The sequence below is a fragment of the Euleptes europaea genome, chromosome 4, assembly GCF_029931775.1.
Source record: "Euleptes europaea isolate rEulEur1 chromosome 4, rEulEur1.hap1, whole genome shotgun sequence".
NCBI classification, from domain to species: Eukaryota; Metazoa; Chordata; class Lepidosauria; order Squamata; family Sphaerodactylidae; genus Euleptes; species Euleptes europaea.
In genome coordinates this window covers 115,344,962-115,366,042 of record NC_079315.1, presented here as the reverse complement: position 1 = coordinate 115,366,042, position 21,081 = coordinate 115,344,962, and the positions used below count along the sequence as shown (strand labels likewise).

At 46.7% G+C, this 21,081-nt stretch overlaps 2 protein-coding genes across 2 annotated transcripts in view; both read right to left on the bottom strand.

The window, feature by feature from the left end:
• Nucleotides 1-8,645, bottom strand: part of EPG5 (ectopic P-granules 5 autophagy tethering factor) — an 86,882-nt gene extending 78,237 nt beyond the window's left edge. The window contains exons 1-2 of the mRNA XM_056849080.1: nt 8,589-8,645; nt 3,842-4,741 (exon numbers count right to left, since the gene is read on the bottom strand). Of these exons, the coding sequence (XP_056705058.1) occupies nt 3,842-4,741; nt 8,589-8,645 (957 nt within the window). The remainder of the gene's footprint in view (nt 1-3,841; nt 4,742-8,588) is intronic.
• A 3,518-nt stretch (nt 8,646-12,163) lies between these two features.
• PSTPIP2 (proline-serine-threonine phosphatase interacting protein 2) overlaps nt 12,164-21,081 on the bottom strand; it is a 43,010-nt gene continuing 34,092 nt past the window's right edge. The window contains exons 10-15 of the mRNA XM_056849079.1: nt 19,605-19,703; nt 17,315-17,411; nt 15,316-15,400; nt 14,392-14,426; nt 12,889-12,951; nt 12,164-12,201 (exon numbers count right to left, since the gene is read on the bottom strand). Of these exons, the coding sequence (XP_056705057.1) occupies nt 12,899-12,951; nt 14,392-14,426; nt 15,316-15,400; nt 17,315-17,411; nt 19,605-19,703 (369 nt within the window). The 3' untranslated portion in view covers nt 12,164-12,201; nt 12,889-12,898. The remainder of the gene's footprint in view (nt 12,202-12,888; nt 12,952-14,391; nt 14,427-15,315; nt 15,401-17,314; nt 17,412-19,604; nt 19,704-21,081) is intronic.

Genomic DNA, 21,081 nt, shown 5'->3' with positions numbered 1-21,081 from the left:
TCAAGGTTGACAATGAGGAAATTAAACTAGTTCAAGACTTTCTATTCCTTAGGTCCATTGTCAACCCAAAAGGAAGACTGCAGCCAAGAAATCAGAAGGAGATTGAGACTGGGAAGGGCAGCCATGAAGGAGCTAGAAATCATTCTGAAGTGTAAGGATGTGTCACTGGCCACCAAGATCAAGTTAATTCATGCTATAGCATTCTCTATTACTATGTATGGGTGTGAAATCTGGACAATGAAGAAAGCTGATAGGAAGAAAGTAGATTCCTTTGAAATGTGGTGTTGGAGGAGAGGGTTACGGATTCTGTGGACTGCCCCCCAAAAAAATCAGTGGGTTCTAGATCAAATCAAGCCTGAATGGAACGTAGAAGCTAAAATGACTAAAATGAGGCTATCGTACTTTAGTCACATTATGAAAAGACAAGAGTCACTGGAAAAGACAATCATGCTAGGAAATGTCGAAGGCAGCAGGAAAAGAGGAAGACCCAACAAGAGATGGATTGACTCTATAAAGGAATGGCCCTCAGTTTGCAAGACCTGAGCAAGGCTGTTAAGGATAGGACATTTTGGAGGACTTTGATTCACATGAGTCGGAAGCAACTTGACGGCACTTAACACAACACACAGACATGCAAAATAAAATCCTACTGTCAAGCACAGGGTTTTGTAGGCTGCATTAGTGGAAAGCTTACAATTCCACTGAGCACTTTTAGACAAGAACAACTTTCTCTACTGCATGGATTTAAAGAAAAAAAAGGGGTGGGCAAGATGCAAATATTGCCTTCAGAGACCCACGAGGCTTAAAGACATGGGGACTGCCTTGCTGGGATAAGGGCAAACAACAATCTAGCCCAGTGCCCTGCCTCCGTTAGGTACCAGATAGCCACCTTGGACAAATTCGCAAGCAGGGCATGATGGAGACAGCCTTCTGCCCTTAACAAATGGTTTGGGAGATACACTGTCCCTGATTATGGAAGTTCCATTCTATTGTGACTGTCTATCCGCCATAATTTGTTGTTGTTACTGTGATCTCCGAAGTCACCATGCCATTATTGGGCACAAAATATTTTCTGTTTCCTTCACTGACCTCAGTACTGCCTGCAAGAGAGAATATTCTCATTTTGGTCACCATCTGTAAGCTGTTATACAGTAATGACACTCAGAATGGGAGATTTCAGGGATTACAGTTTCTGTTCCAACAGAGGAGGACGTTTTGCTACATTCACATGAACACATGAAGCTGCCTTACACTGAATCAGACCCTTGGTCCATTGAAGTCAGTATTGTCTACTGAGACAGGCAGTGGCTCTCCAGCATCTCAGGCAAGGGTCTTCACATCACCTACTTGCCTAGTCCCTTTAACTGGAGGTGTCGGGGATTGAACCTGGGACCTTCTGCATGCCAAGCAGATGCTCTACCACTGAGCCACAGCCCCTCCCGTGAAATGGGGAAACCCAAGAGGTCCCAAGGGCAAAAGCAAAGTTTTAAGAATCAGCCATATAGAGAGCTGCAAAAACTCTTGGACTGCAGTACAAAGATTCAGAGAATTTGTCTTTCCCTCTCCAGCCCCCCACACCTTTTTCCTCTTCTCCCAATGCAAGCAAGCCCTCCAATTCTTCATACGTTTCTTCTCTTCTAAACTCCCCCTTCTAAATTTTGCAACGGGACTACATTCAGAGAAGTCTGTACACGTAACCAAATTTAGTCTAGCTTGCAGAATACTGGGAGGAAAAATTGCTAATAATCTGGGTGGAAGGGACCACTAAGGATCCCAGCGAATTTCTAGAATTTATGGGAGTAAAGACATGCTTGGAAGCATGCAACTACCTACTAAAGTTTCAGAAGCCAGAGCAGTGGCCAAAAAAAGGGTTTTCAGGAAGTAAAAACAGGGTTCTAGGTCCCTTATATCTATGACTAAAAGACGAATGCAAATGTGCATAATTTGGACAGGCCATAGAACTCTGCCTGAAGCAGAATTTGAATTTCCCCCCTTTAACAGGGAGAAAATAACAATACTGCCCTTTACCTGCAACGGTTGTTTTAGGAAGACGAGAGAACGAGGGCTTTTGGGGGGCAGGATAACCTTGGCTGATGACCCGAAGAGATTACCTGTATTCTCACCCCATCCCTCCCCCCTCCCCCCAAACGTGACTAGATAGCCTGAGCCAAGCGGAGTTATTTGTTCAATGAGTCTCTATTCTGCTGCGCAACTCATTCTCGGGGTCAGTGCACAGGGATACAGACTAAGGTACTTTTGAAAAATGTGAAAACAAATAGCGGAACACTAGTGTGGCCAAACATTTCCCAGAGAGCCAGGATTGGCTGTTACATGTCTTTTCAGTGATAAACCCAGATTTCCCAACCCATAGTATATGAAAAGGCCCTTGGCTTGTAATAAAGGACTACACAGATTTCCTACGTGGAGGGTTGGCAAGCAGAGTGCCTTCAGGGTGTTTTGAGCAGCAGGAATAGACAGGCTTAGGGTCCCTTCCACCTCTCTAAAAAACACCAGACCACACAACGATTTGCAGCATTGAGAGGCAGTAAAGCTACATTTGGTCACGTCATGAGATGACAAGAGTCACTGGAAATGACAGTCATACTAGGAAAAGTGGAGGGCAGCAGGAAAAGAGGAAGACCCAACAAGAGATGGATTGACTCAATAAAGGAAGCCACAGCCTTCAGTTTGCAAGATCTGAGCAAGGCTGTCAAAGATAGGACATTTTGGAGGACTTTCATTCATAGGGTCGCCATGAGTCAGAAGCGACTTGACAGCACTTAACACACACGCACACAAAGCTACATTCTAGGGCAAATACTTATCCTTGGACAGAAACAGATGACAAAGTAAAAACAAAAAAGGGAAATAACCAAAAATGAATGCAACTACTACATGAATATTGGCTCCAGACATGATTTCAACCTTTGACCAGGAAAGAAAGGAACACAACTGAATTACCATCTAGGATACGTGTACCTGACCATGGCAGCAAGACATTAAGCAAGAGGCCTCTGATATATATCTCTGCCTTTGGTCATAGTATTATTATTTTTCATCTTGGGCTAAGTTTTGAGATTAGGAATGTATCGTTTTAGTATCTGTGGCTTTCTTTCCTGTATGATTAATATCTGTATTACTTGACCACTGAAGAAGGCTAATGGGCAGAAATGCGTTTGGTCAGGGTCAATCAAGGTCCTTAGTATTTATGCACATTTGTAAGGCCAGGATATGTGTTTTTAAGGAATATTGTAATATTCCTTAGTGGTAGACACTCTAACACTAAGCTCCGGCCCCTCCCCTATGTTTTTCTTCTTCTTGAAAGATGCCACTCTTGCGGAAAAAGAAAAAAGAAAAAGAAAAGAAAAAGAAGAAGAGTTGGTTTTTATATGCCAACTTTCTCTACCACTTAAGGGAGAATCAAACCGGCTTACAATCACCTTCCCTTCCCCTCCCCATAACAGACACCTTGTGAGGTAGGTGGGTCTGAGAGAGTTCTGAGAAAACTGTGACTGGCCCAAGGTAACCCAGCTGGCTTCGTGTGTAGGAGTGGGGAAACAAATCCAGTTCACCAGATTAGCCTCCGCCGCTCATGTGGAGGAGTGGGGAATCAAACCCGGTTCTCCAGATCAGACTCCACAGCTCCAAACCACCACTCTTAACCACTACCCCACCCTGGCTCTCTAAAGGAAAGTACTACACAGTGGAGGATTAGCCCCAGCACCTAGCAAGGCTCCTAGGATGCTCTGGCTCCGATCCAAGCCAAAGCGTCCTAGGAAAACATCGGAAGTCAACAACAAAATTGATACAGGCTCTTAGAAAGCTATTTCCGTTACTCCACCTGGGCAGACTGCTGCTCATCCTTAAAGGTCCAGAGGCGATCTCTGATGCTTCGGCAATCCGAGGACAACTCCTGCAGTTTTACCTCGGCCAGCAGCAGCTGCTTCCGGCAGCGCCAGTAGTTCAGCAGCAGCTCGTAGAACTCATGCCGGTCTTGCCGCGCGACACTCTCAAACTCCTCCACGTAGGCCTCAACGTTCTCCAGCCAGGAGCCGGGCTCAAAGAGCTTCAGCTGCTCTCTGGTAAAAGGCACCAGCTCCGGCTCCCGGGGGATCGCAGGATAAAGCCTCCCTCTTGGGAGCTGCGGTTTGAGGGCAAGCACCGGAGGTCGCTCTCGGGACAGCTCTAGCGCTAGATCGGGATAGAGCCCCTTGGAGGCCCCAACGTGTTCCTTGACGTCCTCGGTGGGGGCCGAGGCGGTGACGAGAGCTTCTTCTGAAGAACAGACAACGGGGTTTTTCACAAGAGGGTTTTGTACATTCTCCGCTTCTTGCTCCTGCTCATCTTTGGCAGGTAAAGGTACGCAAGGTATAGTGCTCTCTGTTAGGCCAAAAGTCGTTGTTTCCCCAAGGGATGCTGCAGGAAGATTTAGAGGACCGGTTGATTTCTCTACAACATTCTCCTCCTCCTCCTCCAAAGCCTTTACACTAGATTTTTCCATCTGTGCTGGAAGCTTTGTTTGAGTATCACCCGGGGATCCTTCATTTACTGGGGCTGACGCAATCAGTGGAACATCATACGCATTGTTCACATCTTCTCTCTCATTAGTTTTATTCTGGAGCCGGACCTCTGCAAGGCGTTCCTCTCGGACATAGGCGAATCCTTCTTGCGACTGAGCCGCTCTGGAAAGAAAGGTCCCAGCCTCAGCTTTCTCCTCCTCTTCATGTTTTTTCTTTTTTTCCTAGCAGAAAAGGGAAGGGAAAAACAACACAACGCTAAGACTTGAACAATTCCAAGCTTGCATGCTTTGCGGTCCAATGACAACACGTAGCCTCTGTCAAAATCAGGAAGGTTTGTAGGAGAATTCAGTCTGCAGGTCTAACAGGTATATATGGACAGCCACGCAGGCTTAGCCTAAGCCCCGTTAATTTCAGTGAGACTCCGTGAGCAAGCTTAGAATTGCAGTTTATTGTTGAACAGGGCGGAATCTAGCTTGCATGAGCTAACTAGCAATCTGGGGTGCAGATGGAAAATTTCCCAGAAATTTTACCTTCCTGAAGTTTTCCATAGAATATTTTCCACACCAGATACATATTATCCATCTATCTATAGTTGAGTGGCTGTTGTTCTACAAATCAATCACATTAGATGGGGTAAATGTGGGACGGGAAGCACAAACAGTGATGCTTGTACATGGTGCAGACTTGTACATGGTACATTTGCCTTCTTTTGCTCACATTATTTATAAATTATTTATTTAAATTTGCATCAGAAAATTTTCAAATCCCTCCAGTAAATCAACATCACCTGCTGATAGTCTGTCTGCCCCGCAACTGCATCTCGGAGATGCCTTCCACTTTTTTTTGTTGTTGTCGTTACAGCTGACTTATGGCAACCCCGTAGGGTTTTGAAGGCAAGAGACGTACAGAGTTGGTTTGCTATTGCCTGCCCCTGCGCCGTGACCCTGGTATTCCTTGGAGGTCTCCCATCCAAATACTACTCAGAGCTGACCCTGCTTAGCTTCTGAGCTCTAAGGAGAGCAGGCTAGCCTAGGGCTATCCAGGTCAGGGCGCTTCCACATAGCTTCCTCTAAAGGAGCCACTCGAGAACTATTTCTTAAGTCCCCCCCCCTCCTCTAAATCCAGGCTTTGGCCTTTCCTGCATCTCCCGAGTTTCAGCTTATCTACCAGTTCTCCCCTACCACAAAACCACCGCCATCTGTCAATTCCTGACCCACTCCCCGCTCCTGTTTTGTCCATATAAGACAGACAATAAGCCTTTAAAGCAAGGACATTCCGGAACATTGCTGTGCAGACACAAAAGGGATGCCCAATGGCAGCAAAAAAAAAAATGCAAGCACAAAATCTAAGCTTGGAACACTGAGCAAAACAGGGGCACAGCCTCATTCCCTCCCTCCCACAGACTGGAAAAGAGGGGGTGAGGCTCTTCCACCAGTAGGGTTGCCAGGTCCCTCTTCGCCACCGGCAGGTGGTTTTTGGGGCGGAGCTTTAGGAGGGTGGGGTTTGGGGAGGGGAGGGACTTCAATGCCATAGAGTCCAGTTGCCAAAGTAGCCATTTTCTCCAGGTGATCTGATCTCGGGAGCTATTTATTAAGCTTTTACTCCAAACCCAGGCTGTTTTGGTGCGGCCCTTTCTTTTTCTTCCTAAAAAACCAGGCCTTCCTTTCTTTAATCAAAGAGGAGATGCTAGTCCTCATGACTGCAGAGACAGGCTTCTGGAAGTGAAGACAAATAACACCGGGTTGCCAGCTGAGGGTTGGGAAATTCCTGGAGATTTGGTGGGAAAATCCTGGGGAGGGTGGGATTTGGGGAGGAGAGGGGCTTCAGTAGGGTACAATGCCATAGAGTCCACCTTCCAAAGCAGCCATTTTCTCCAGGGGAACTGATCTCTGTCCCCTGGAGATCAGTTGTAATCCCAAGAGATATCCAGACACCACCTGGAGGTTGGCAACCCTACAAAGAAGCTTTCCTCAGGACTGCAGAGACAGGATTATGGACATGAAGGCAGAGACCAAGGGGAGGAGGCTTTTACTACTCCTTACTCCTCAACTTTGCTCTCCGACAGGCTAAGAAAGCTCAAGTAAGGGAAAGCAGCCTGCGCTGCCTGAATAGCTTAGATGGGAATCAGTGGGTGAGTGGAATGCTTGGAAAGGTGGTGGTTAAGGGGAGGCATGATAGAGATCTGTAAAATTATGCACGGTATGGAGAGAGAGTGGACAGGGAGAAGCTTTTCTCCCTCTCTTATAATACTAGAATGCGGGGTCATCTGCTGAAGCTGGAGGGTGAGAGATTCAAAACAGATAAAAGGGAGTATTTCTTCACACAACACATAGTTAAACTGTGGAACTCCCTGCCCCAGGATGTGGTGATGGCCACCAACTTGGAAGGCTTTAAAAGGGGAGTGGACATGTTCATGGAGGAGAGGGCTATCCATGACTATTAGTCAAAATGGATACTAGTCGTGATGGAAACCATGACTTACACACACACACACCCTTGCACAGATCTACCCAGTACCCTTCAAGAACTATTTAAAGGGGGGGGGGGCTCACTCCTTCATGTGGCAATGAGTTCCACAAGCCAATCCATCTTTTGAGCTTGAGGTCACCCCATGGGTCAGTAATGACCAGGTGCTTGCACAGGGGACTTCCTTTACCTTTAAGAGAGAGCCAGTGTGGTGTAGCGGTTAAGAGCGGTGGTTTGGAGCGGTGGACTCTAATCTGGAGAACCGGGTTTGGTTCCCCCACTCCTCCACATGAAGCCTGCTGGGTGACCTTGGGCTACTCACAGCTCTCTCAGTCCCACCTACCCCACAAGGTGTCTGTTGTGGGGAGAGGAAGGGAAGGCCGCTTTGATTCTTCCTTAAGTGGTAAAACATAGGAACATAACAAAAAACATAACATAACAAAAAAACATGCTAGATCAGACCAAGGCCCATCAAGTCCAGCAGTCTGTTCACACAGTGGCCAACCAGGTGTCTCTAGGAAGCCCAGAAACAAGACGACGGCAGCAGCACCATCCTGCCTGGGTTCCACAGCACCTAATATCATAGGCATGCTCCTCTGATACTGGAGAGAATAGGTATGCATCATGACTAGTATTCATAAGAACATAAGAAAGGCCCTGCTGGATCAGAGCGAGATCCATCAAGTCCAGCAGTCTGTTCACACAGTGGCCAACCAGGTGCCTCTAGGAAGCCCACAGACAAGACGACTGCAGCAGCATTATCCTGCCCGTGTTCCACAGCCGCTCATAATAACAGGCATGCTCCTCTGATCCTAGAGAGAATAGGTCTCCATCATGACTAGTATCCATTTTGACTAGCAGCCATGAATAGCCCTCTCCTCCATGAACATGTCCACTCCCCTCTTAAATAGTAGGAAAGGGCAAGAGTCCAGGAGCACCTTAAAGACTAACAAGAATATTTTCTGGCAGGGTGTGAGCTTTCGTGAGCCACAGCTCACTTCTTCAGATACAGCTAGAATGTGAATCCATCTGTCTCCTCTACTTAAAGACAGATGGATTCACGTTCTAGCTGTATCTGAAGAAGTGAGCTGTGGCTCACGAAAGCTCACACCCTGCCAGAAAATATTTTTGTTCGTCTTTAAGGTGCTCCTGGACTCTTGCCCTTTCCTACTACTGCAGACAGACTAACCCGGCTACCCACTGTGAATTATCCCCTCTTAAAGCTTCCCAAGTTGGCAGCCATCACCACCCCCTGGGGCAAGGGAGCTCCAAGAAAGCAGAGAAAGCAGGCATACAAAAACCAACTCTTCTTCTCCTTTATATCACGCCATCCTGTGGCAGTGAGTTCCACAAGCCAACCCATCTTGGATCTTTCAAGGGAAAGCCCTGCCTTTTCAACCTCTGCCAGGTAGGGGGGGGCCAGGCTGCCGGGTGACCAACCCGCCTGGAGAAAAGCGACCCGTGGCGTGAAGGTGAGCCTCTCTTAAAGGGACAGAGCACCTTTTCTCTTAAAGGGACAGACCACCTCAAGGCGGTTGGCAACCCTGGCGGGTGGGCCTTCGGCGGGCGGGCGGGCGTCCCTGCCGGGGGCCCCGCGGTTACCTTGGCTCTGCCCCGGCTGCTCTTCGCCCGGCTCCGGGGCTTCACGGCCTCCGCCATCCCGCCGCCCCTCTCCCTGAGGCGGTTGTTTTCGCTTCCGACAGCCGGGCAGCGGGTCACGTGACCGCGCTCCTTCCGCCCAGCGACCGCCTGCCTTCTCCGCCAATCGCAGGCGAGGGCGGGAAGGGAGCTACGGCAGGCGAGGTGGGTCAAGGCTTCGAGGGCTGCGAGCCCAGCAGCGACCTCTGGCGTCCGGGGTGGGGAACGGCCGTGCTGGGAAATTACCAAGAGCAGCAGGAAAAGGCGGCAGAGGGCAGGTGTTGGCTGACGTTGCCAACCTCCAGGGAGATGAGTGCCTTATGCACTGTATATAATTTGTTGCATTCATTTATTTTGAGTGGTTAAGCTATAAATACCACTGTTGTTATATGCACTATACTGCTGTCCTTTTTCACTATTTACAGCAGGCTAACCTTAGTTTGCTAAACCTCCAGGTAGAGGCTGGAGATCTCCTGGGATTACTGTTGCCCTCCAGGCGACAGAGATCAGTTCCCCTGCAGAAAATGGCTGCTTTGGATAGGGTTGCCATCTCTGGGTTGGGAAATACCTGGAGATTTTGGGGGCAGAGCCTGAGGAAGGCGAGGTTTGGGGAGGGACTTCAATACCATAGAGTCCATTTGCCAAAGCAGCCATTCTCTCCAGGGGAGCTGATTGCTGTTGCCTGGAGATCAGTTGTAATAACAGGAGATCTCCAGCCACCACCTGGAGGTTAGAATGCAAAGTGCAAGCACTAGCCAAAGTAAACCCACAGTAAGGTAACTACAATGCAAAATTGCTGTTTAGAAAAATACGTTATGAAAAATGTCTAACAAACACAACCTCAGTTGAGCAAACAGGAAATTTACAAATAGTCTAAAATAGACTTAATATAACAGCGCAAGGCATTACGCAGTAATAAATATAGGCAAATTTGCTCAGTTCATTTTCATCGTTTTAAGTCCATACATCTAAATTGCAACATTCAGGCAACGGAGACAAGACGTTGTGCAATGGAAATCTGGTATAATTCCATTTCATATGAAACTTTTTCAAGCTCTTAGTCCTTCCGTGCACAATTCATTCAATATATGAAGAAGTGTGCCTTCCTTGTATGCATGGAAATTTTTCATAATATATTTTTCTAAACAGCAATTTTGCATTGTAGTTACCTTACTGTGGGTTTACTTTGGCTAGTGCTTGCACTTTGAATTCTAAACTCCTGAGTAGCACTTGTAGCCGGTTTTGATTACTGCCACCTGGAGGTTGGCAACCCTATTAATCCATAAAGTATTAAACGACTCCTCTTTAATTTTATTGCCAAAAACATAAGAGGCACCCGTCTCAAGACCACTTGGAAGTCATACCATCTAGTACTCTTTGAGATTATACTTTTTTGTCCTTACCTTACATATATGTGAGGCTTCCATTAAAATGTCACAGAATGTACCTTTGCATTGCATGGGCTTTCAACTGTACTCTCGGCCACTATTTCTCTCCCTTTGCCCATGTATACAAATCTGCCATGTGAGGACACATTTTATGCAGCCACTGAAGTGAATTTGATTTTCTCAGCTGCAAAGAAGAGGTTAGATGGCCATCTGTCGGCAATGCTGATTCTATGACCTTAGGCAGATTATGAGAGGGAGGGCATCTTGGCCATCCTCTGAGCATGGAGTAGGGGACACTGGGGGTGTGGGGGGGAGGGAGTTGTGAATTTCCTGCATTGTGTAGGGGGGTTGGACTAGATGACCTTGGTGGTCCCTTCCAACTCTATGATTCTATGAAAGAGGAGAAAAACATAAGCAAAACTTTTGCAGTCTCTAGGAACAAGGGCTGAGTTAACCAACATAATGTGCTTTATTTAAAATACACATATAGAATTACTAAATATTAATAAGAGTTACAGACTTCATTAACATTTTATTGAATATCTCTAGTAGGAAAGCAAATCCATTGCTTTTTTTTTTTTTTTGCATGGACGCATACAAACAAATTAAACAATTAAAGAGGAAAATGAGACTAAGTGACGAGACGGGGTCTATCCGTTGCCCCTTCCTGGCTCCTCTTCTAATTTTTAGTGTGTATACCTCATTTCAACATTTAGGTTCTTGAAATGACAGACGAGCATGGCTCAGTTGTAGAGCATCTCCAGTTACGAGAACTATACAGTAGGTGATGTGAAAGACCCCTGCCTGAGACCCCGGAGAGCCGCTGCCAGTCAGAGTAGACAATGCTGACCTTGACAGACAGGTGATCTGATTAGGTACCAGGCAACTTCATATGTTCCGTGCACCTTTTTAAACGGCACATGTTCAGAACCCAATCACCTGCAAATCATTATTTTGTTCAAAGCTGTTTGAGTTTTTGGAGCAGCTCTTCCGCTGTGAACAGGCGACAGAACTCCAAAACAAAGCCATCGGGGCGTGCCTTCCCCTAATCCAGAGATAAGCAACCTCCTGGCACTAGGGTTGCCAGGTCTCTCTTTGTCACCGGCGGGAGGTTTTTGGGGCAGAGCCTGAGGAGAGCGGGGTTTGGGGAGGGGCTTCAATGCCATAGAGTCCAATTGCCAAAGCGGCCGTTGATCGGTTGTAATAGCAGATCTCCAGCTAGTACCTGGAGGTTGGCAACCCTACCTGGCACGCAGGCTGACAGCTGCACACCAGACCATTTTGCTTAGCATCTGAGGTTTGGGCAGCAGTGTGGGAGAAGACAACAAGCATGACTTATGCCTGCCATTCCCTCCCAGATTTACACAGCCACCAGCCGAGTCCAAGGCAAATCCCAGAGATGCTGGCAGTGCCCTTGGGATTTGGCTTGTTCCAAGCCTGTCTAGCCAAAAAACAACAACAACCCTTATCTCCCTTCCCTAGGGTTGCCATCTTTGGGTTAGCAAACTCCTGGAAATTGGAGGGTGGAGCTTGGGGAAGGGAAGGGGAGGAACCTCAGCAGGTTACAACGCCATAGCGTCCACCCTTCAAAGCAGCTGTTTCCTCCAGGGGAACTGATTGTTGTCGTCTGGAGATCCATTGTAATTCTGCAAGAATTCTAGGCTCTACCTGGAGGTTGGCAATCCATGTTGTTTGCCCAAGCACCAACACCTTCACAGGTAGACATTGCTTTTTTTTTCAGTACACGGGCCAAAAAGTAGCCTACTCCCTTGCTTGAGCATCAGCAGTTGCCCCGAGTTATATTCTGCATTTCCTTCAAAGAGCTCAGGACAATATACATGTGTGTGGAGGCGTATCTCATTTCATCCTCACAACAACCCTGTGAGGTAGGCTATGTATTGGACCTTGCTCCACTGATGAGGTTCCCCTCCTTTTGAATTTTGTTTTTTAAATTAAAAATTCAGTCTCTGGCATTTTGTTGCCATTAATAGTTTTTTTAAATTGCTCTTCTGCCTTTCGCATATCCTTCATTGCGTGAAAACTGCCTCATTATGGTTGTAAGTCGGAGAATGAGTCCAGCCAAAGAGAAATCACATTTGTGGGGCAACCTCAGGTTTCCATAACATCATTCAGATCACTCTTCACTTTTTCCCCTCATGGAGGTACAGTTGGGCAAAAAGGCTTCAGATCTAGGGAAAGAAGAAGAACAATTGGTTTTTATACCCTGATTTTCTCTACCTTTAAGGAGTCTCAAACCTCTCTTACAGTCCGGTGGGACTGAGAGAGTTCAGAGAGAACTGTGACTAGCTCAAGGTCACCCAGCAGGCGTCATGTGGAGGAGTGGGGGATCAAACCCGGTTCTCCAGATTAGAGTCTGCTGCTCTTAACCACTACACCAGAACATAGAAACACAGAGCTGGAAGGGACCTCAAGTGTCATCTAGTCCACCCCCCTACACAACGCAGGAAATTCACAAAAATATTCCTCCCACTCCCCCAGTGACCCCTGCTCTATGCACAGAGGATGGCAAAAAATCCTCCAGGATCCCTGGCCAATCTGACCTGACCACCCAAAGTGGTGATCGGCATTATCCTAGATATGTAAAAAAAGGCCAAAAGCCAAAAACAACTGAGGAAATGAAAGGAAAAGTTAAAAAAAATAGAGGTTGCAAGATTGTCCTATGTGAGACATTTCCTCATCGTTTGCAATATCTGGTTTACCCCGCAGTTTCGAAATGTTGGCACCACCCATGTGTCTTTTCAAAGTAGTGGAATTTCCCCCGCCTTGAAGCCAAGCACATTTTTGAGAGACAGGAAATAAAACTCCCAGGAGCTACCCGATCAAATCTCTTCTAGGGGAAAAGAAACCTAACTTACTCTTTCCATGCTAGCGATGCTGTATTAAACTGTAACCATCAACAGTAGAGTATTCAGGGTCTCCTGCGAAGAACAGATCCCAATAAAATTATACTGGAAAAGGCAAGAAAGGTAGGTACACTACGAACTTAAAACTGTATTGTCATGAATTCTCATCCGGAAATGTAGTTCAAGGAGGGTGTTACACAGAACTGAGAACTGTGTAAAAAGACCCTGCTTATATTTCCCCCTGGCCGCTTGCGGCCACTCACCCCCTGATCCGTGATGGGGGGGGGGACAACCCCAGGGTTGCCAATGACACAACCTGGCTTAGGGTCAATGGGGCGCGCTGGCTTGGGCCAATAGCGCGAGCAGGGTTTAGGAGACTTCGTCTGGGACTTGAGCTCCTAGGTCTTCCCCTGCTTACCCACCTAACTATTTACATACACAACAGAGGGCTACTGGCCTCTGAGAGATTTTGCAGCATTCTCATAAAACTAGGGTTGCCAAGTCCACCTGGGCTACAAGTAGGGTTGCCAACTGCCAGGCAGTCAACCTTTGAATAATGCCAGGAGGCAACATCAGGGGAAAGCCTTGGTCTCTGTGCCCTGTTGTTGGCCCCCCAGAGTAACTAGCTGGCACCTGTGTGAGACAGGATGTTGGTCTAGATCAGTGGTTCCCAACCTTTTTTTGACCAGGGACCACTAGGACTTTTTTGTTCGGTGCAGGGACCCCAAGGTTCAAAATAAAAATTCTGAGAATTTGAAAATAAACTTTAATCATAACTGTTAGTTAAACATTAATCTTAGAATAATATTTGAATATATATTTTTATAATAGAGAACATTTAATTGAAAATATTAATTTATTATGGGTTTATAACTTTGTTTCGCGGACCTTAATTTAGTTCTCGCGGACCCCTGGGGGTCCACGGACCCCTGGTTGGGAACCAGTGGTCTAGATGGACCACTGATTTGATCGAGCTTATGTTCCTTCGAGAATGCACCAAACTACTCCATCGTTATATCTGGTATTTCTATTTCTCTATCCTTTTTTTAGACAAAACAGCTGATGGAAGCAGAAAGGGTCACACAGAAAACGAGAGAGAAGAACAGAAAGCCAATATCACAGCAAAATGTCAGATGCCACATCCTCGGTAACCTGTCATTCACAGAAAGACAGCATGTTTTGAAGCAGAGACTTCCGGTAGCCATGGTTCCAAGAAAAATACAAAATCAAATGGCAGCTAAGGCTGCCAGTCTCCAGGTGGTACCTGGAGATCTCCCGCTATTACAGCTGATCTCCAGACGACCTAGATCAGTTCCCCTGGATAAAATGGCTGCTTTGGAAGGTGGACTCTTCGGCATTATACTCCACTGAGCTCCCTCCTCTCCCCAAACCCTGCCCTCCTCAGGATCCGCCCCCAAAATCTCCAGGAATTTCCCAACCCAGAGCTGGCAACACTAAACGGCATATGATAGGTTTCGGAAACAGTACATTTTAGAGGACCAGTTGGCAGCTTACCTGACCCACTGGAGGGTACTGGTAACTGTGGCCTCCTGCAAAGAGAAGATGTTCTCAGTAATAATACTCAGCATTTATACAGCACTTTTGCATGTACAAGCTGCTTCCCAGACATTACCTCAGGGCTGAACTATCTCAGAGTAACTACTCACATCACAATGTTCCCAGGTCTGCTGCCCCAGTTGCTGCCGAACTAGAAGTGCATGGGGAACTGTGGAAGCTTGATTTCCAAGTGCCCAGGGCCCAAATTGTACGGTAATCACAGCTCACAAGGAAAGGGGCCTTAAGCCTTCCCCTACACGCCATTTTTGTCACCTGCTATGGACATGGGGAGCCACTATTTGCCTCACTTGGTGGGGCCAATGTGGCTCCCCAAGGCCACTCCAAGGTGGGCAAATACCACAGGAGGGTGAGCTTAAGCCTCTTCTCCCTAGATGCTTTCATCCCAATCCTAATTGCGCCCCCACACACCTGAAAATTCAGTTTCAAAAATCACCAGGGGTTCCCTGTTTAGAACGTCTGGTTCGACACAACCTGGCACGGACCTCAAAAAGGTGTAATGTGTAGTGATGCCATGGTGCCTACCAGCCCCTGTCCTGGCACCCACCAAGTGCTTTTAGAAGTCAGTGGGGCTAGGTGGGGCTTTGGCCCAGCAGGGCTTATGATTGGCTGCACAGATTCAAAAGCATCCTGTTAAACAGAGTTTCTGCCCGAAATACTGAAGAGGTACTATTGGAATTATAAATAACGTCACTCCCTGACATTTTATGGCTGACGCCACCTCCTTCCGCAGCCCTTGTACGGTTGGCTCCTCTTCCTGCAGCAGTCATTTTGTTATTGTGCCTATCACTCTATGTCAGAATCCCAAAGGTACTCGCAGGCTCAAAAAGGTTGGGGATCCCTGGTCCATTCCTTTGTTCTCACCTCCCCATTCCTGGTGCAGGGGCTTGATTTCTTCCGGGGGCTGCATTCTTCTGGGTGTTATAATAATTTTCATAGCTCACGGGAGCTGCAAACAACAAAAAAAGGGAAGGGGGAGAAAAGAAGCCAGTATGAAAAAGTAAAAGAACAGAAACATCCAAGGTTAGCAATGCCCCAAACTCAAAAGGTACTCATCGGTTGTGTTATCAGACAAAGAAATTGCTACAGTGATTACACACGGCATTTCACATGGTGTCCAGAGAAACAAAGGTGCTATTCACACAGCCCAAATAATGCATTTTCAATCCACTTTCACTGCACCTTAACGATCATTTGAAAGTGGATTTTGCCAGTTCACACAGTAAAATCCACCTTCAAAGTGCATTGAAAGTGGATTGAAAGTGCATTATTTGGGCTGTGTGAATAGCACCAAAGAGTCCCATTTGGCAGTTCAGGGTGCTCTGTTTTTTTGGTAAGATGCATCATTAAGGGGTTTCTCAGGGTCAAACCGGATGTCCCACAAACAGGGCAGCTACCGCTGAAAATGGCAGCCGTCTAAATTCTATCCTCCTTCTCTGACTAGTACAATTTAACCATGCTCTGACATCACAGCATTCCACAGTGAAGCTCCTCCTAACTGGCCGATGATTCTGTCAGCCCCAGAGGTAGGGCAGGGACTGTAAAAAGTCAGGGTAGGGGCTGTGGCTCAGTGGTAAGAGCATCTGCTTGGCATGCAGAAGGTCCCAGGTTCAATCCCCGGCATCTCCAGTTAAAGGGACTAGGCAGGTAGGTGATGTGAAAGACCCCTGCCCAAGACCCTGGAGAGCTTCTGCCAGTCTGAGTAGACAATACTGACTTTGATGACCAATCTGATTCAGTATAATGCAGTTTCATGGGTTCATGTGTGTTACCATTGGAGTAAGGCAACTCAACATGCCTGAACATTGTGGGGGCACGATATTGCTCTTGCCTTGACCTGGATGGCCCAGGCTAGCCCAATCTCATCAAACCTCACAAGCTAAGCAGGGTCAACCCTGGCTAGTTTTTGGATGGGAACCCTCCAAGGAACACCAAGGTTGTGACATGGAGGCAGGCAACGGCAAACCGCCTCTAAACGTCTCTTGCCTTGAAAACCTCACCAGGAGTCGCCATATGTCTGATGCGACTAGACGGCAAAAACAAAAAAGCAGGGTCAGCCCTGGTCAGTATTTTGATGGGAGACCACCAAGGAATACCAGGGTTGTGACATGGAGGCAGGCAACGGCAAACCACCTCTGTTAGTCTCTTGCCTTGAAAACTGTACGGGGTTGTCAAAAGTCGGCTGCAACTTGACAGCAAAAAAAAAAAAAAACCTGCTGTAGATATGCATAAGTCTTATTGATTTCACCTACCTCACAAGGTGCCTGTTGTGGGGAGGGGAAGGGGAGGCGCTTTGAGGCTCCTTTTGGTAGAGAAAAGGAGGGTATAATAAGAAGAGTTGGTTTTTATTTGCCGACTTTCTCTACCCCTTAAGGAAGAATCAAACCGGATTACAATCACCTTCCCTTCCCCTCCCCACAACAGACACCCTGTGAGGTGGGTGGAGCTGAGAGAGTGTGACTAGCCCAAGGTCACCCAGCTGGCTTCGTGTGTAGGAGTGGGGGGGGGGGAAATTCAGCTCACCAGATTAGCCTCCGCCGCTCATGTGGAGGAGCGGGGAATCAAACCCGGTTCCCCAGACTGGAGTCCACTGCTCCAAACCACCACTCTTAACCACTATACCAGCAACTCTACTTCTTCTTCCCCTTCTTAACTCACTCCCTCCACCCACAAATCTCCGGGAATTTCCCAACCTGGAAAAGGCACCCATACACACACAAACAGGGAGTAAGCCTGAAAAGGTTTACTCAGAAGTAAGTGCTATGTAATTCAAGGGGACCTACACCCGGGAAAGCGTCCTGAAGATTGCAGCCGCAGTGTCTGTCCATTGGGGCTTCAGACACCCAGATGTTTTTCCACTTACTTGGTGGGAGGGTCCCCGTTTTATGGATGTTTACAAAGCATTCGATGTCTTTTTCCACGCTGCACATCTCTAAGCTCTTTCGGACTTCCTCATGACACTGTAAAATGCAAGGGACTTTTTAAAAAAATACTTTCTAATTGCAAGCAAAGAAAAAAGTCATTCCATTTACTAAAAATAAAAAAAAAAGGCTCCGTAAAACTGAGTGGAAGATAACACCCTCGGATCACAAGAAGTTTCTCTTCCCATAAACACAATGCAGGAAGCCAGGCTCACCAAATTAGTCCACCATCCCAACCCAGAGGGAATGGGAACCTGCAGCGAAAATATATTCTTTAGGTCCACATCAGCTCTCTTTCAGCCCCCTGATAACAAACATCAGTTGATTGGTTCAGATATCTGAAGATTAAAGGTAAAGGTAGTCCCCTGTGCAAGCACTGGATCATCACTGACCCATGGGGTGACATCACCCCATGTTTACGGGGTGGTTTGTCATTGCCTTCCCCAGACATCTTCCCTTTACCCCCAGCAAGCTGGATGCTCGTTTTACCGACCTCAGAAGGATGGAAGGATGAGTCAACCTTGAGCCGGATACCTGAAACCAACTTCCCTCGGGATCGAACTCAGGTCGTGAGCAGAGTTTTTGACTGCAGTACTAAAGGTTACTATTCTGCACCACGGGGCTCTCTAATCTGAAGATTAGGGTTTTTTTTTATTAGGTGGTATATTCTCCAGGTATCTGAAGACATGAGCTGTGACTCACGAAAGCACACACCCAACCAGAAATTTGGTTAGTCTTTAAGGTGCTACTGGTCTTTTCTAGTGCTACAAACAGACTAACACGGCTACCCATCGTGAGCTATCAAACATCAGTTGGATTATATTTCCCACCAACACCCCATCTCCCCCTCTTATAGACCCATGTGCTGACCACAGAGTTTAATTTCTCCCAATAGGGACTGGTCTATCAGGTAAGATCACCTATAAAGGCTTATCAGCTTGTATCCTCTCCTTCAGAGGTAAGGCAGATACTTTCTGGAGACAGGGCCTTCTCGGTGGTGGTGCCTCAGTCATGGAACTTCCTGCTGGACTAAATTTACCCAGCCCCTACACTATTATCTTTAAGATGCCCAGCAAAGCCCATCCTGTTCGCTCATGCTTTCAAAACCCCAAAAAGGTACTACTTCTGATGTTTTGGCTCACCGATAGGGTTGCCAACCTCCAGGTGGGGCCTGGAATTACAACTGATCTCCAGACAACAGAGGTCAGTTCCCCTGGAGAAAATGGCTGCTTTGGAAGGGTGGACTTTATGTCATTATATCGCGCTGAAGTCCCACCCATCCCCAAACCCTGCCCTCCCTGTGCTCCACCACCAAATCTCCAGCAATCTCCCAACTAGAGTTGCCAATACCAGGTTGGGAAATTCCTGAAGATTTGGGGGTGGAGCCTGGGGAGGGTGGGTTTTGGGGAAGGGGGAGAGAGCTCAGTGTGGTCATAAGGATCCACCCTTCAAAGCTGCCGTCTTCTCCAGGTGAACAGATCTCTGCAATCTGGAGATCAGTTGTAATTCCAGAAGATCTCCAGGCCTCACCTGGAGGCTGGCAACCCTATTCCCACCCCAGAGCTGGCAACCTTCCTCACTGAGTAGACTGTTCATTTTTATTGCTCCTTTCCTGCAAATTGCCTCAAAGGTTATTTTAACCAGAAAGCGGAGGTGGAAATCCTTAACACTAACAAACTGTATCTTCTTTAGAGCCACTGTTGCTGATATATATATATCAGGTTTCAGTGGTTGAAGCAAACTCTGAACACGGAGATATAGTTTCTTTAAAATATTTCTTTTCCTTTTTTAATTTCCATCCCCCCAAAAAAATCCTTGGAAAAAAACAAAGAAAGAAAACTTTTTTAAAAGATATACATAAAGTAAATATATATATATGCGTGTGTGTGTATGTATAGCTTTATGTATATTTTATGTTTACTTTATGTATATCTTTATGTATATTTTATGTATATTTATGTATATTTTATGTATATCTTTTTTTAAAGTTTTCTTTCTTTGTTTTTTTCCAAGGTTTTTTTTTTGGGGGGGGGAATTAAAAAAGGAAAAGAAATATTTTAAAGAAACGATATCTCCATGTTCAGAGTTTGCTTCAACCACTGAAACCTGATTGTTTTGAACTGCACAGAAGTTAGGTCAGTTATTAAAAGAGAGAGAGAGAGACTAAAAGTTGGCAAATTGATTCCCAGGAGGCTAGAGAAAGTTTGACGAGCTTCCAAGCGAGTTCCTTACTTCATCATTCTTGACACATTCCTGAGAGAGCTGGTTGACGTGAGTCCAGAGGGCGTTCCGGAAATAGGTTATCCGTTCACACTCCTGGCTCTCGAAGAACTGCCAGGAAAGACAGCAGGTGAAGATAAGACAAAGTATTCAACATGGAATTTCTCAACGTTCAAAAATCCCCCCCCCAGTCCACCCCTAAATTTAAAGACAAAAACAATCCCTCAACTCTGCAGGAAATTAAGGAGGGCCAAATTTGTTAATCATGCCAGTGATGTTGCAGTCACTGTACAAGAGGTGATCCAGCACACTTGCAAACAACCACATTTCATAGACTCATAGAATCAAAGAGTTGGAAGGGACCACCAGGGTCATCTAGTCTAACCCTCTGCACAATGTAAGAAATTCCAAACTACCTCCTCCACACACACACAGTGACCCCTACTCCATGCCTAGAAGATGGCCAAGATGCCCTCCCTCTCATCACCTGCCTAAGGTCATAGCATCAGCATTGCTGACAGATGGCCATCTAGTCTCTTCTTAAAAACCTCCAGGGAAGGAGAGCTTACCGCCTCCTGAGGAAGCCTGTTCCACCGAGGAACTGCTCTAACTGTTAGAAAATTCTTCCTAATGTCTAGACAGAAACTCTTTTGATTTAATTTCAACCCGTTGGTTCTGGTCCAAAGTTTTGGAGCAACAGAAAACAACTCGGCACCATCCTCTATATGACAGCCCTTCAAGAACTTGAAGATGGTCATCATGTCCCCTCTCAGTCTTCTCCTCGCCAGGCTAAACATACCCAGCTCCTTCAACCTTTCCTCATAGGACTTGGTCTCCAGACCCCTCACCATCTTTGTTGCCCTCCTCTGGACCCGTTCCAGCATGTCTACATCTTTCTTAAATTGCGGTGCCCAAAACTGAACACAATACTCTAGGTGAGGTCTAACCAGAGCAGACTATTTGTTATACTATTTCCTGAGGGTCCATTCTCCCTTTCTTTGGTTGAGGGCTGGCACACAAGGATCAGGACTTGGATGAGCCCCGGAAAAAAGGTGCCAGTACTCAGTACCAGTGAGGTTGCCAGCCTCCAGATGGGGCCTGGAGATCTCCAGATGACAGAGAGCTGTTCCCCTGGAGAAAATGGCTGCTTTGGAGGGTGGAGTCTATGACATGATACCCCACTGAGGTCCCTCCCCTCCCCAAAACCCAACCTCCCCAGGCTCCACCCTCAAAATCTACAGGTATTTCCCAACCCAGGGTCGGCAACCCTAACCTTCCCCAAAAAGCCCCGGTTCCTCTTCTCAGCGAGATATCCCTCCTTTTGGATGCTTTCCAAAGAAACACCCATTTCAAGAAGTAATTAATCAAAGTTTGGTCCATATATAAGCCAACAGCAACAGGAAAGCTTCCATACAACATTTGAAGGTGAAGATAGGTATACTGCCCATCTTATATACATTCTAGTATATAAAATTGTTGCTGGCTCATT